Below are 12575 nucleotides of genomic sequence, written 5' to 3' on the forward strand. Positions count from 1 at the left end.
CTTTAGTAGCTCTATAATATGACGCCGGAAATACCTGAAGGAACCAATTCACCGTTTGATTTACTGGAGGCCTTAAAATACACACCATTAGTTTCATCTATACCTCTTAGCAACGGTAAGTGTGAAAGAAGACGCGTTTGCTGACGCGAAAATAGGTACCGAAAATGCAGTTCCTCCAAAGTCGGTAGCAAGCAATACACCTTTGTGCTTATCTCCTGAAGAAAAAGAGTTAATGCAGCGATACCTGGATCTTTTGGAGCCTAACGCGCAAGAAGTGTCTGACGTGCAGCAGCTTCAATTTTATAAAGACGCGCTCGCTCCCATGCTGCAAGATGTTCCCATGCCTAATATTCGAATTCCTGTAGCAAAGGCAACACATGAGGAGTCATCTTTTTTTCCAAATTCTTTGTTGAATCCTTTGACAGAGTCCTTATTGCAGCCTTCTGAGGTTGAATTTGTTCCTACAGATGTAAACTCAGGTACATCTTCCTCATTCACTGATTCTACTTCTAGTACTTCTACATGTTTAAGTCCTTTTATTTCCAACAAGGATGCTCCTAAAACTGCAGAGATCCCTCGAAGTCCCTCAACAGCGCGAATTCTTAGAGCTGTCGAATTCAAAAGCCCTAGTCGAGCATTTTCACTTACATCCACCCCTAAAAAACGCCAGCTCTCAGAAAGTGGAAGCGTCGTTTCTACGCCTTCTTCCAAGGTCCAAAGGCTTCAGGATGTCATAGAGAAGCAAGTGCATGACACCCAATTGGTCTTGAATGTAATCTTACTTGGAGATTCCAAAACCTCTGACTGTTATGTATCCTTCGCCGGATCCCATGTTAGGGTAATATCTACAGAAATTATTGAGAAGATTTCTATTTCTTTAACAAAATTGAGTTACTTGGGGGATTGCCATAAGTTGTTAAAAGAAGAAGATGCTATATCGCTCAAAATGATTATAGAATCGAGTTTGAAGAGTTTAGACTTTGTAAACAGTTCTACTGAGGATGCAGATGACGATATGATATGCTCAAAAGCTAACTATTTATTAAAAAATGTATCCCTCATTTTTCAGATACTCAATATGCTGCCTGCTTTTAAAAAACTGCAAAACGAGGAGTCCTTTTTATTTATTCTTGATACCCTTCATTCTTTACTTGATTACTTTTTCTTAAAGACTATGACGAGCGTTGATATGAGCATGATCGAAGGCTCTGAGGAATCCAATTACCGCCCATTTTTATCTCTTACGCAAAAGATTGCCAATGCCTTTACTTTATTATCCAAAATTGTACATGCTATTCCTTTGTCTGAAGCTGTCGTTATCAAAGTTGTCTTTCTGTCCATGAAAACTATCACTGTGGATTCCTCTATTAAAGAAAAACCGTCTTTAATTCAAAACCTTCCATTGGACATTCTTAAAGTTCCTTTGTTTGACACCCTTCAGTTCATTTTCAGCTTATACCCTGCTCAGCGTGATTTTGTGCTGCAAGAAGTCCTTGCTAATTTTGCGCAGTTACCTACCGCTCGTTCAACCTCCAGGACCTTTAAACTTTCCAATGGCAAGTCTGTTCAATTATACTCCACTTTGCTGGTTCGATTACTTCAGGCATGTACTATAACGCATCTTCCAGAGGATCCAACTTTTAAAACAGAAGACCCTACAAAGGATTTAGTCAACTCTGATTATTGCCAGTCACATTTAAATTCGGTAAGTCCTCCATTCGAAACAATAACTAATCTTAAGGTTGATGCTTTATTGTCTAAATCAAGACACGATGAGTACAGAGTCGCAAACCATATTGTCGGTTATTTGCTCGGGAGATCATTAAGGCAAACAAAATCTGATATAAATAACTCTTTTGTTACATTGACAAGAATTATGCTAGAAGATTTGCTTAATATGCTTACTGTACCCGAGTGGGTTGGAACAGAGACACTAGTTCGACAATTTGCATTGAATCTTATCATGATGATAGTCAAAGAAAAGAACTCTGTTACCACAAAGAATACGGCCCTTGATTTTTTTAGTGTTATCGTGAATAAACTATTGACAACATTCGATATATCTCTATTTGAAAAATATGATCTGCCGGTACCTTCGAACTTTAATGACCCTAATTGCTTTTTAAGTGGAGTTCCACGTTTTGAGGAAATTACTTCATCTTGCCTCGCGTATCTTAACACTTTGTGCGGCAATGATGATTCGCTCGAGGTAAGATTTTTCACATTTTTGACTTGCTAAACCTTTAGAATATCGTTCCATATACGCTGAACCAATGGATTTCTTTTCTGTTTCAGATCAGAAAAGCATCCAATGATCCAGAATCCAACTATTTGATAGACAAAGTTCTTCTAAAAAGCTCAAATTTAAACATGGATTCCGTTATGGATTCAACTGTTTACACAAATCATGAGATTATTCACGATTATTTTGTTCTATCTTTATATCGTTCCTCTTTATACTTGAATTTGAAGTTTTTTGTATCACTGATTATTGGATTTCTTGACAGTCCCCAAACCAGTTTACGAACGAAGAGTTTAAGGATCATCAGCCAGATGAAGTCTATCCCGGCCATACTCCATGCACATCCAGAAGTTTTGTCTCAGGTGGTTTCAAAGGTAGCCGATCCCTCAGCTTTCGTTCGAGACACTGTGTTGGATTTATTAAGTACATACATGATGGCCTTCAAAGAAACCATAAATCAATTATATGTATTTATCGCGGCTGGGGTATCCGATAGTTCTGTGAGTGTTCGGAAGCGCGCATTAAAACAACTTGCAGATATATATGAAGTTACTAACAGTATAAACATTCGATGCGATATTTGCATGAAGTTGCTATCGAGGATGAATGATGAGGAAGAGAATATCACCGTAAGTTTGCGAAAGATGATACATGTATACTAACGCGTAAATATTAGGAATTAAGTCTTCAAACGCTCGAGTCTTTGTGGTTTAACAATGCTTACTTATCTATTGATCCTCATAAAAAATATGATGATTTGAGCTTTTTGGAAAAGCAAAAAATAAAAGTTCACTATCGTTCATTATTAAAGCTATCTTCAGATCCCAGTCCTGCATTACATGTTTCCTTAGTAACGACATTGAAAAGAATGCTTACTTCGAAAGAAAATGAGTTAACCAAAGAATTTTGTTCCCGCATACGTTTTCTTCTTTCGTTTTTATTTACCTTATTAATCGAGGTAGCAACCGAGGACGAGGGGAATTCTTTTGAAGTGGAACTTTTGCATGAAACAATGAGTACTCTTTTTGTTCTTTCTCGTTCTTTTCCCTTTTTATTTGATTATTCACAACTTCAAGTTCTAAAACCGTACTTGAAATCAGCTTCAAACATTGAAGAGCAGCGATTGTTATACTATGTAGTAGCCATATTCCGACAAGTTTTACCTCGTCAAAAGGAAATTCCGGAAGGGTTTTTGCGTAGTCTTGAGACTACAATGCTACAAAGACTTACCAAGGCGGGATCTGCCACTCTGAAAGAAATGGTACCCTGCTTGTGTTATTTATTGAGTCATCTAAATGATGATCAAAGGCTTTATAAAATTTTAGGTTCTTGTCTCAAAACACTTGAAGAAACGAGGAAGAATGATTTCTCATCGTTAAAGGCTTTTCGTCTAATAGAACTTATTGGACTCTTTGCTAGGTTTGGAAGACTTGAAAAAATAGATGTCGATTGGACAGGAGTTTTTTCTTTCCCTAAGGACGAAAGCACCGATATTTACGTTCTATTGCTCAATTATATGGACCATCTTCTTTCGTCGTCTAATGATGATTTGCGTATACATGTAATTGAAAACATGACAAAAATTGTCCTAGCCCAACCCACGTTGTTCACTTCGTCAAGGATGTTAAGCATGCTAGATAACATTTTTGAAGAGAACAACGTTGATTGTGTCTCAGTGATTTTTAGGTCATTCTTGGAACTATTAGCAGCTGATGAGGATTTGATTTCAGAAGCTGATGAAAAACTGGAAAGCAAATCAAACCAGAATAAAAAGTCTAAGCGTGAACAAGTGAACGTAGACATGCTTAAAGGTTTTACGGAAAGACAGTGGGCTGAAGGGTAAGTTAATACTGCGTTTTATGATGTTAACAACGTTAGCGTGAGCGCTTGTTTAATGCAAAAATATTTATCAAATATCTTGAATTCTTGCTTCTCAAAGAATCTGAATTTTGCTCTACTCGCATTAGAGATATTACAACATATCATTCGCCAAGGCCTTGCGAATCCCAGATTGGTAAGTTGTACGTTCGGGGCATGCAATATCTAACGCCATTAGTGCTTTCCCGTAATTGTCGCTTTGGAAGCCAGTGAAGTTGAAGAATTAAAACAGATTGCTATCAACTTGCACACAGAGTTGCTTCAAAAGCATGAATCACTAGTAGATGGTTTGTATGCGCAAGCAGCAACTTTGATGTTCTCTTCCAAAACTTTCCCTGAAAATTTTGTTTGTACTATCGAAGAACATTCTGTGTTCCAAGGCACATACAATGTTTTGCTATCGACCAAAAACGCGAGATCTAGAAGGAAATTTTTAATGCAAATGCTGAAACTTCTAGAATATGATAATGAAAAGCTAACTAATATGTCACACGAAAAGATCTTGTTTTTTAATTTCTGTTGTTCAGCATTGGGTGGAATCAAATACTTGAGCCTTGACGAGCCGTTAATGATTCTTCAAGTCATTGATACCGTCTTAGCGACGATTGGACCAACCATTACTGAATGGATGAAGGGGCATTTTGAACAGCCCTATAAATTCTTTTCAGGAATCTTACTCTGCAATTTCATTCACCTCAAGCGATACTTGAAGTTTGTTTATTCTATAACAGATGAAAAAGTACACAACTTTGATAGCAGCAAAACGTTCCGAGACAAAAAGGTCCCACTCAGAAATAGTGGTCTTACGGCTGAGTTGTTACATCCAGACAACAAGAGAGAGGATGTTGCAGTTATGTGTATCCAAATGTTTGAAGATGAGAATATATCAACTGATCCGATCGTGAAAGACGAATTAGACGCTCCGGAGGAAGAACATTCAGGAGAAGCAGGGAATGAATGAATGAAGAAAGATCCATTTACTTTGGACTAGCTCAACCAATTTCACGATTTTTGATATTTATCAATATGGATTCTTATTTGTGGTTTATTTTTTATGGTATTATTTCTTCATTATACGACGAGTTTTCTTTGTCGCTTTTTTTTTCGTTTCTACACCGGTTATTATATATATTTGGGTATTGTTCGTTTTTTTATGTTTTAAGCTATAGATGCTTCACTGCGATTTCACATCATTGTTTCGCATTTCATGATTTTTAAGATTGTTGTTTCTAATGAGCTCTACGTAAACGCCATGAAGAACCGTTTTAGCTACGGCTTTAAAAATGGAATAGAGTAATTTTTCGTATCCTGTTCTTTTTTCTTCAGATGAATTTCATGTAGTAGCGTGTCATGAAAAGTTCAACACAGTACGATGAAACGTCCATCAAGTTTCGATTCACGAAAGAAAAATATAAACACTTAATTGCAAAAAAAATAAAATAAAACTTGTTTCAAAAAAGATTCATGGATTTCACTTGAATACCTTATAGAGTGTTTTGGTGTTGTATCGCTATAAGAATATTACAAAACTATGCCTCAGAACCACACATCCATCACTTAACCTAAACCAAATAGAAAGACAACATAATGGAAGCATTGTTAGCAATCCAAGGAAAGGATTTTATACTTACTGCATCTTCCGGATCGGCAGTACGAGGAATTACTGTTCTTAAGTCCGGAGATGATAAGAGCGAACAGTTGAATAGCCATAACTTGATGTTATACTGTGGTGAAGCCGGAGACACTTCGAACTTTGCAGAGTACATTTCAGCAAATATTAATCTGTATACTTTACGAAATAATTTAATTTTGAGTCCTGAAGCCACAGCATCTTTCACTAGAAAACAACTCGCTACTTCTCTTCGTTCACGCAAGCCATACATGGTAAATCTTTTATTAGCTGGATACGACACTGAAAAAGAAGTCCCCCAGCTTTATTGGATTGATTACTTGGCGACTTGCGTTCGTGTTCCTTATGCATGCCAGGGATACAGTTCTTTCTATTGTTTGTCTTTGTTTGACCGTTACTACAAGCCAGATCTTTCGCTTGATGATGCCATTCACATTATGAAGTTATGTTTTGATGAACTGCAAAAACGTATGCCTATTGACTATAAGGGATTTATCTGTAAAGTTGTTGGCAAGGATGGTATTCGCGAAATTTCCCTTTAAAATAAAAAGCCTCTACATGCTAGAATGAATTACCATTAACGACCCTCATATATGCCAAATGTATAAAGCTTTGCGTTGGATTGGTTCAGTCCTTTTTTTTCGCGTTATGTCTAGAGTTCCTAGCTGCATGTTCCGTTCTTTTACTATTCCATTTCCGACTATTTCATGCTTTGGATAAAAGTATATATTTTGTATTCCCAATAGTGTTTTTCAATATTTGATAAATTTTAAGGTAAATGTACTTTACACTTATTTTGAAAAATCCATATGTAGACGGTGCTTATGGAGTATGGAAAGGAGTAAATCATCAGCTACTGGAATGAAATCTACATGGTTGTGCCCAATCGAGGAGTTTGTTTGCAAAATCATATTATAAATTGACTGTACTGAAGTTGGGGGATGTTGAAATGAAAGGTGGAAGAAATTAGAGCATGATAACAAATATTGAAACAAGACGCTCCCATGCTGTAGAAAGTCAAGACCAAAAAGTAGCTTGGTGAGACCTAATTCTCTCTTCGTTCAAGAGTGTGGGCAACATCTCCTCTGGCCATGTCCAAGAGCTGCTTGAGTTGCTGAGCAGGATGTGAAAGTAAGGAAAGGAGACTTGTTTGTAAACCTTTATGAGAGGGGATTTTGGATATGGAGTCGACTTGGAAGTAATCAAATCCTTCAGATTCCAGTCGACCACCAAGTAAAACCATTTTATTTTGATACCTTTTCAATGCGGAAAGGCACCCGCGAATGTTTTCGGGAGCTACACTTGGTCCCAGAGCAAAAACTGCGAGCGGTCCTGCAAACAAGTCGTCAATGTCAAGCTTAACTCGTTTTGCATTCTTATGAGATGCTACAGTATTCGCCGCAGCAAGATCAACACTGCCGTTAGTGCCTTTTGGCATGCTTTCGTATACATGCAAGGCATGTCGGAAAATAGAGTTGGATATAACTTTCAAGTTGGCATCAGGTGCATGCTTCTTTAATTCATTACGAAGATTCCGAGACTCAGAAGGAAGAAGATTGTTGTGTTGTAAGAGCAAAAAGTTCGGAGATTGCTGTAGCAATGCCACGTACTGGGAATGTAAAACTGATTTACGCAATTCTGGAGATCTAAAAGAGTTCAGTGCAGCACCTATATAATTTGTTAGCAATGGCTATTCATTTTGTGAATTTTCCATACGTGCTACCATAGAACACTTCATTCTTTATGAATGGGCTTAAAGAAGATAAGGGCGGTATTAGATTAGTTTATTATGTTAATATACCATCAAAAAGGTCTGTTTTTGAGTGCGACTAATCGAGTTTTCTTTTGAAAGCACTGACTCTTTAGATATGGTGAAAATAGGTATAGAGAGAAGTCAAGGCAGAAGAGAAAGCTCTGCTAAGTCACTATATCTGCCAGGAAATAGTAGAATTGTTAAAAAAAAAAAAAGGAAGTAAATAGAATGTAGAAACCAAAGAAAAAATGTCAATTCGAGATGTTAGGTAAAGGAATTGAAACTGAGTCATAAATGAAAAGTACAAGGATAATAACAAGTTACTGAGTAAGTAACTTGTACTAAATTTGTTCAATATACAGTAATTACAATAGGAATCTTTTTATTCGGCAGAGCATTTCGGATTGACTCTAGTTTCTACATACTGCTGAATTACAGACAGATACATATAGTTCACTTTGGTTACAAAGAATTTAAAATAGAAGAATAGAAGAAAAGCTATTCTTTTTTTTTTGAGGACAAAAGGTGCTTTTTGAAATTCATTGAATCAAACCATATTCTAAGAAGCTTCGATCAACTCGTATCATTGACAAGAAAACTAATTTCCGCTATTTACCAAAAAATCACAACGGAAAGTAATCTATACAATAAGCATCCTCCATGTGTTATTCCTCGATGCAAAGAATGGGCTTTCATCGGCACTGTCTGTAATGTATGCTCAGGATATCTAAGTTCCATTCTATCCCGGATCCCCAATCAAATACCAGTAAAGATGTATTAAATTTCTGTTTCGGAAAGAAGCATGTTTGGTATTCCTTCAAAAACAGGATATGTATGACCACAATTTCCACAGGTCATTTTAGCCTCTGTAATTTCAGTCTTCTTGTGTTAGCCGTATTTATAAGAGGAAACTAGTATCATTCTTACCTCTAATAAAACATTATGAAGTGATTTTAAAAGAACTTCGTCTGATTCTTCCGTCAATTCTGGCTTCTCTTCAGGAAGACTATTATTTCCCAACTATGAAAACCGTTAGCCATTGAGAAACTAATTTCAAGAAAATGGAAAAAGAAAACAGAAACAAATTTTGAAGGAAATCAGAAATCCAGGTGGTAACGGCAAAGCATTCAAACAAGTAAAGTTGTCTGTTTTCCTTCCAATCATCCTACCTGTCTTGTACTAATCAACAGAGCATCCCAATCGATTCTAGAAACAATATTGCGCAAAAATTCAGGTTTAAGCTCCATTTGTTGGATAGCCAACTTGGCATCTTCAATCTTTAAAGGAAATGCTTCAGCAGTACTACTGCAACCCTTGTTTGAGCAGGTAAGGAAATTTACTAAACATTTTGTTAGGAAAAGAAGCCTCTTATGACCATTCTGCCCTACCAGTCAACAATTTCATCCTAAAAGAAGTGTGTAATGTGGTATTCTAAAAAAACGAGGAAAAAGCAATTCTTTTCTAAAAAAGTTCCAAAAGTTAAACCTTTTTCCTTTTAATCCTTTATAAATAATATTTAAGAGTTAAAAGGTACAAATATACAGGATTGAGAAATTTGGAGAAATGTCAGGTTAGTGAAACTAGTTGCGAAATGCATTTGTATTCGAATCGAATACAAAGTTCAACAAGATTTTCTGCTTTTTTTTCGTTTTTATATTTTCGACAAGTAAAAATAAAATATTACAAAATCTGGAATAAAAATATGAAACTTATTAAGGAAGGGTATTACTACTTTCGAAAGGAAATCATATCTTGGTGTACAGCTTTAAAACAGAGAACTTTGAATTCTTATGACCATAAAAAGTTATCGAGTAAGAGTTTGAGTCAACAAATTACGAACGATTTGCACTACAGCTGACAAGATGTTACGCAGCCCTAAAGGCTTACAATAATGAATCAAGATGCCCATCCTCATATATTTTCAAAATACAAAATACTAAATAAAAAAGATAAACTACTCAGATGCAGAAACACCAGCATGTTCTCTACCACCCTTTTTGCTAGTAGCCAAGGTATAGTTTGAAAGAGGCTGGTCCATGACTTGCAACATGTATTGCAAGCTAGAACTCCATTTGGCAAGTTTTTCGTGTAGAGAAATCCACTCATGCTTTCCGAAAACACGATAAGAGCTTCTGTGTATTATGAAAGTCTGATTAAGTTGTGACATGCGGCCTTCGACGAGACCAGCGCGAATGACATCGATAATCCAGAGTTCAACTTCACTTTCATCGGTTTGGAGTACCTTAGCAATATCCTTGTAAGATAAGACATTGTTAGGAGCTTGGGTAGCAAGGGAAGCAATAGTCAAAAGCTTCATTTTACGAGCAATGGCCTCTTGGTCAAACTTTTCTTGTTGGCAGAAAGAACGGTTGGTATCAACCCAAGAGAGAAAGTCTTCAACCATACCACCAGACAAAATGCCGAGCAATTGCAAAGTAGCTTGTTCAAGTTGTTGGATAGCAGGTAGGGTGACAATATCGTCGTAAAAGAAATATTTGGGGCTGTTAACAGCACGGTGTACCAATTCACGAACTGCTTCGTCGGTGTTAGAAGGAGCCATTTTGACAGCCTCTAAAAGGAAAGCAAAGGATTGCTCTTCATCATAAGATTGAATGGCTTTTGAAACAAAGATGTTGAAGGCGCGCTGATCGGAGACAGGCACGCTGGCTTGGTGGAGCCATTCAGGGAAATAAACAAAGTAGGGGGAAAGTGATTGGTAAAGGTTGTATCTTGTAGTGATAGTTACAACACTATTTAAGATGTGTAAACGGGCATGTTGACGATCTTTGACAGAGGCATTAAACAAAGTGCTAAGGACGCTAAGGGCAAGAGGAGCAGAGGAGGTTGTTTGTTCAACAATAGACTCCAAGACTTGGCAGAACTTGACGACCTGTTCTTCATATGCAGTAGACTCTTGTAAAAGACTGATGAAAACATTCATCATAGGCTCGAATTCTAGGCTCGTAAGTATTTGCGCTTGAAAAAGTTATAGATGGCAAGTAAAAGGAGATTTAAATCGTTTTACACCAATTGTAAACTATTTAAAGACACTTACCCTTTTCAGAAATTTGAGAGAGCAAAGATAACCGGCTTAAAAGAAAGCTCACAGCTTCAGTGACATTTTCGGAAGCTAAAAATTCCTTGCATTTGGCAAAGACATTTTTTTCTTGATTGGCTTCTACTTGGTCTAAGAAAACAGCCAATTCTTCCACCTAAACCTCCAAGTTAGTTAATTTTTTCCAAAAAAAAAGCTACCGCTCTCAAATCTTCGTACCTGTTCTTCTACAGATGAGTCTACAACCAAAACAAAATCAGAGGCTTCCATCTCTGCACGAAAAGATTAATTTGCAAAGAAAATGGCAAAAGTTCGTGGTTGGTGGTAGTTGGTAGGAACGCCCTCGCCCAACTAGTGTAGCAGTAGTGCGACCCTACCCAGGTGTTGGTGGTGAAGATGGAAAAGAAAACATGTTACCCAGGGAAGAGTGCCAAAAAAACGAAGATAACTTCAAAGTAGATGACCTGCCAACAACATGCTTGCAAGCAGAATCCTCAGAGCACGGTCCATTTGGAAGGGTAAGACATAGAAACGCGCAGGATAGGATGATAGAGAAACTAATTCACGATAGGGCCAAATGTCGTCGATTTCGGCGTGAATATAGGAGAATCTGTAAAATCCCAGACTCCCGTTAAGACCATGGTGCGTTCTGCAACGATTTTGCCAAGAATGGTTGGGTAAGAAAGAAGAAAAAAGGTTATTGAAGAAGAAAAAACTAATTACGTTTGTTTTTAGAGCTCAATTTCTCGTGCACAACGGCAAGAACTATGCCTCTGTCAAAGTAACCGAAGACATGATTGGGCATAAACTGGGAGAGTTTTCGCCTACAAGAAAGACTTTTCATTACCGTCAAACCAAAAATCGGTAATTTTGCAGCATTTACGAGCTTTCGGTGGTTAAACTACAATACCGATTGATTGCAAGTGAATGAAAGGACTAGAAATGAAAGGCATAGTATAGCATACATGTTGGGTGAATGTGAAAGGAAGAATACAAAAGAAAAGCAAAGAGGACTACTTGTATGAGGATGCAAAACAATCCAAGCATTCGGTTGATAGACACCTAACCTAAATGCAACTATGAAGCAATGAAATCCAGAATCCAAAACAAATCCAGCGGTAAGAAGGGATACCAAACAGACGGCAAAGAGTAGAGTGGGTAGAAAGGAAAGAAAGACAATAAGAACTTAAGGGTCTTTGAAAAGACAGTAGAGGAAAGGGAACGGAAAGAAGAGAAGAAATCAATTACTTTGCATTCTTTTTATCCTTTTTTGTGTCCTTCTTTTTCGTTTCTTTTTTCAAAGGAGCCGATTCTGTAGAGGCTATAGAAGAGCCCATGGCGGCTTCGCGTTCATGCTAAAATAGTTGTAAGTTAGTAAAGCAAGAAAAGAAACCAAGGAACGATTGGAAGTGGACGTACAGCTACTTGTAGTTTGGACTTGATTCGATCGTCCAATTCATAAGCGACCTTGTTTAGTATATGATGCAAATCATCCTGTTGAAGCGTTAGAAAAGAAAAGGCGAAGGAAACATACGGAAGATTCGGCAAATTTTTTTCCTTTCTTTTTCCCTTTTTTCTGAACTTTTGTTTGGGGATTGCTAGAGGTATTCAACTGAGGAATGTCTAGGTCTTGGAGAGGGATGGAAGGCTAAAACGAGAAGCAAATGTTAGATGTTGAGAAATTTTCAAAAAACGAAGAAAGGAAAAAGAGAACAGAAGGAATGATTGTATGAGGGCTAGAGAAAGAACACGGGAAAAAAGACGAGAGGCAACCATTCACAAAATTCATTCTTGAAAACCATTTTCCAAACATACCTGTTTTTTCTTGTTTTTAGCTGCAGCGGCGACCATGGTATAAATTTCTAAAGGAAAAAGTAAAACTCCAAGTCTCAATTGCGGAAATTCAACCACAACGAAAACGATATGTTTTAGTAGGCCTTTTTCGTAGGCCAAGCTGGGTCTCTTTCAGTTGGTTTCGGTGAATAGGGTCACCGAAAATTGACCGAAGGTTTCCGAA

The 12575-nt window shown here is 37.2% G+C and overlaps 7 protein-coding genes across 7 annotated transcripts; 3 read left to right on the top strand and 4 right to left on the bottom strand.

Moving 5' to 3' along the window:
• Positions 1 to 18: 18 nt before the first annotated feature.
• Positions 19 to 5081, top strand: mis4 (cohesin loading factor (adherin) Mis4/Scc2; the record flags this gene model as incomplete). Its single annotated transcript, XM_056179199.1, has 7 exons — positions 19 to 115; positions 156 to 1705; positions 1742 to 2209; positions 2248 to 2871; positions 2919 to 4081; positions 4121 to 4256; positions 4299 to 5081. 7 exons carry the CDS (start codon positions 19 to 21, stop codon positions 5079 to 5081), a joined length of 4821 nt encoding a protein of 1606 aa, XP_056035593.1.
• A 626-nt stretch (positions 5082 to 5707) lies between these two features.
• Positions 5708 to 6292, top strand: pre1 (20S proteasome complex subunit beta 4 Pre1; the record flags this gene model as incomplete). The annotated part of the gene is made up of 1 exon (XM_056179200.1): positions 5708 to 6292. The coding sequence occupies one exon, from the start codon at positions 5708 to 5710 to the stop codon at positions 6290 to 6292; it is 585 nt and encodes a 194-aa protein (XP_056035596.1).
• A 503-nt stretch (positions 6293 to 6795) lies between these two features.
• On the bottom strand, positions 6796 to 7488 carry mrp11 (mitochondrial ribosomal protein subunit L10; the record flags this gene model as incomplete). The annotated part of the gene is made up of 2 exons (XM_056179201.1): positions 6796 to 7418; positions 7467 to 7488. 2 exons carry the CDS (start codon positions 7486 to 7488, stop codon positions 6796 to 6798), a joined length of 645 nt encoding a protein of 214 aa, XP_056035595.1.
• Positions 7489 to 8280: 792 nt separating this feature from the next.
• Positions 8281 to 8907, bottom strand: trm112 (eRF1 methyltransferase complex and tRNA (m2G10) methyltransferase complex regulatory subunit Trm112; the record flags this gene model as incomplete). The annotated part of the gene is made up of 4 exons (XM_056179202.1): positions 8281 to 8382; positions 8431 to 8523; positions 8673 to 8842; positions 8892 to 8907. 4 exons carry the CDS (start codon positions 8905 to 8907, stop codon positions 8281 to 8283), a joined length of 381 nt encoding a protein of 126 aa, XP_056035590.1.
• A 550-nt stretch (positions 8908 to 9457) lies between these two features.
• Positions 9458 to 10828, bottom strand: tif313 (translation initiation factor eIF3m; the record flags this gene model as incomplete). The annotated part of the gene is made up of 3 exons (XM_056179203.1): positions 9458 to 10458; positions 10559 to 10715; positions 10778 to 10828. 3 exons carry the CDS (start codon positions 10826 to 10828, stop codon positions 9458 to 9460), a joined length of 1209 nt encoding a protein of 402 aa, XP_056035589.1.
• Positions 10829 to 11033: 205 nt separating this feature from the next.
• Positions 11034 to 11426, top strand: rsm19 (mitochondrial ribosomal protein subunit S19; the record flags this gene model as incomplete). Its single annotated transcript, XM_056179204.1, has 3 exons — positions 11034 to 11076; positions 11130 to 11235; positions 11294 to 11426. The coding sequence occupies 3 exons, from the start codon at positions 11034 to 11036 to the stop codon at positions 11424 to 11426; spliced, it is 282 nt and encodes a 93-aa protein (XP_056035465.1).
• Positions 11427 to 11802: 376 nt separating this feature from the next.
• On the bottom strand, positions 11803 to 12409 carry loc1 (ribosome biogenesis protein Loc1; the record flags this gene model as incomplete). The annotated part of the gene is made up of 4 exons (XM_056179205.1): positions 11803 to 11913; positions 11978 to 12052; positions 12093 to 12206; positions 12374 to 12409. 4 exons carry the CDS (start codon positions 12407 to 12409, stop codon positions 11803 to 11805), a joined length of 336 nt encoding a protein of 111 aa, XP_056035466.1.
• Between the last annotated feature and the right edge of the window lie 166 nt (positions 12410 to 12575).

Source organism: Schizosaccharomyces osmophilus, chromosome 1, assembly GCF_027921745.1.
Source record: "Schizosaccharomyces osmophilus chromosome 1, complete sequence".
In the NCBI taxonomy this organism is placed as follows: domain Eukaryota; kingdom Fungi; phylum Ascomycota; class Schizosaccharomycetes; order Schizosaccharomycetales; family Schizosaccharomycetaceae; genus Schizosaccharomyces; species Schizosaccharomyces osmophilus.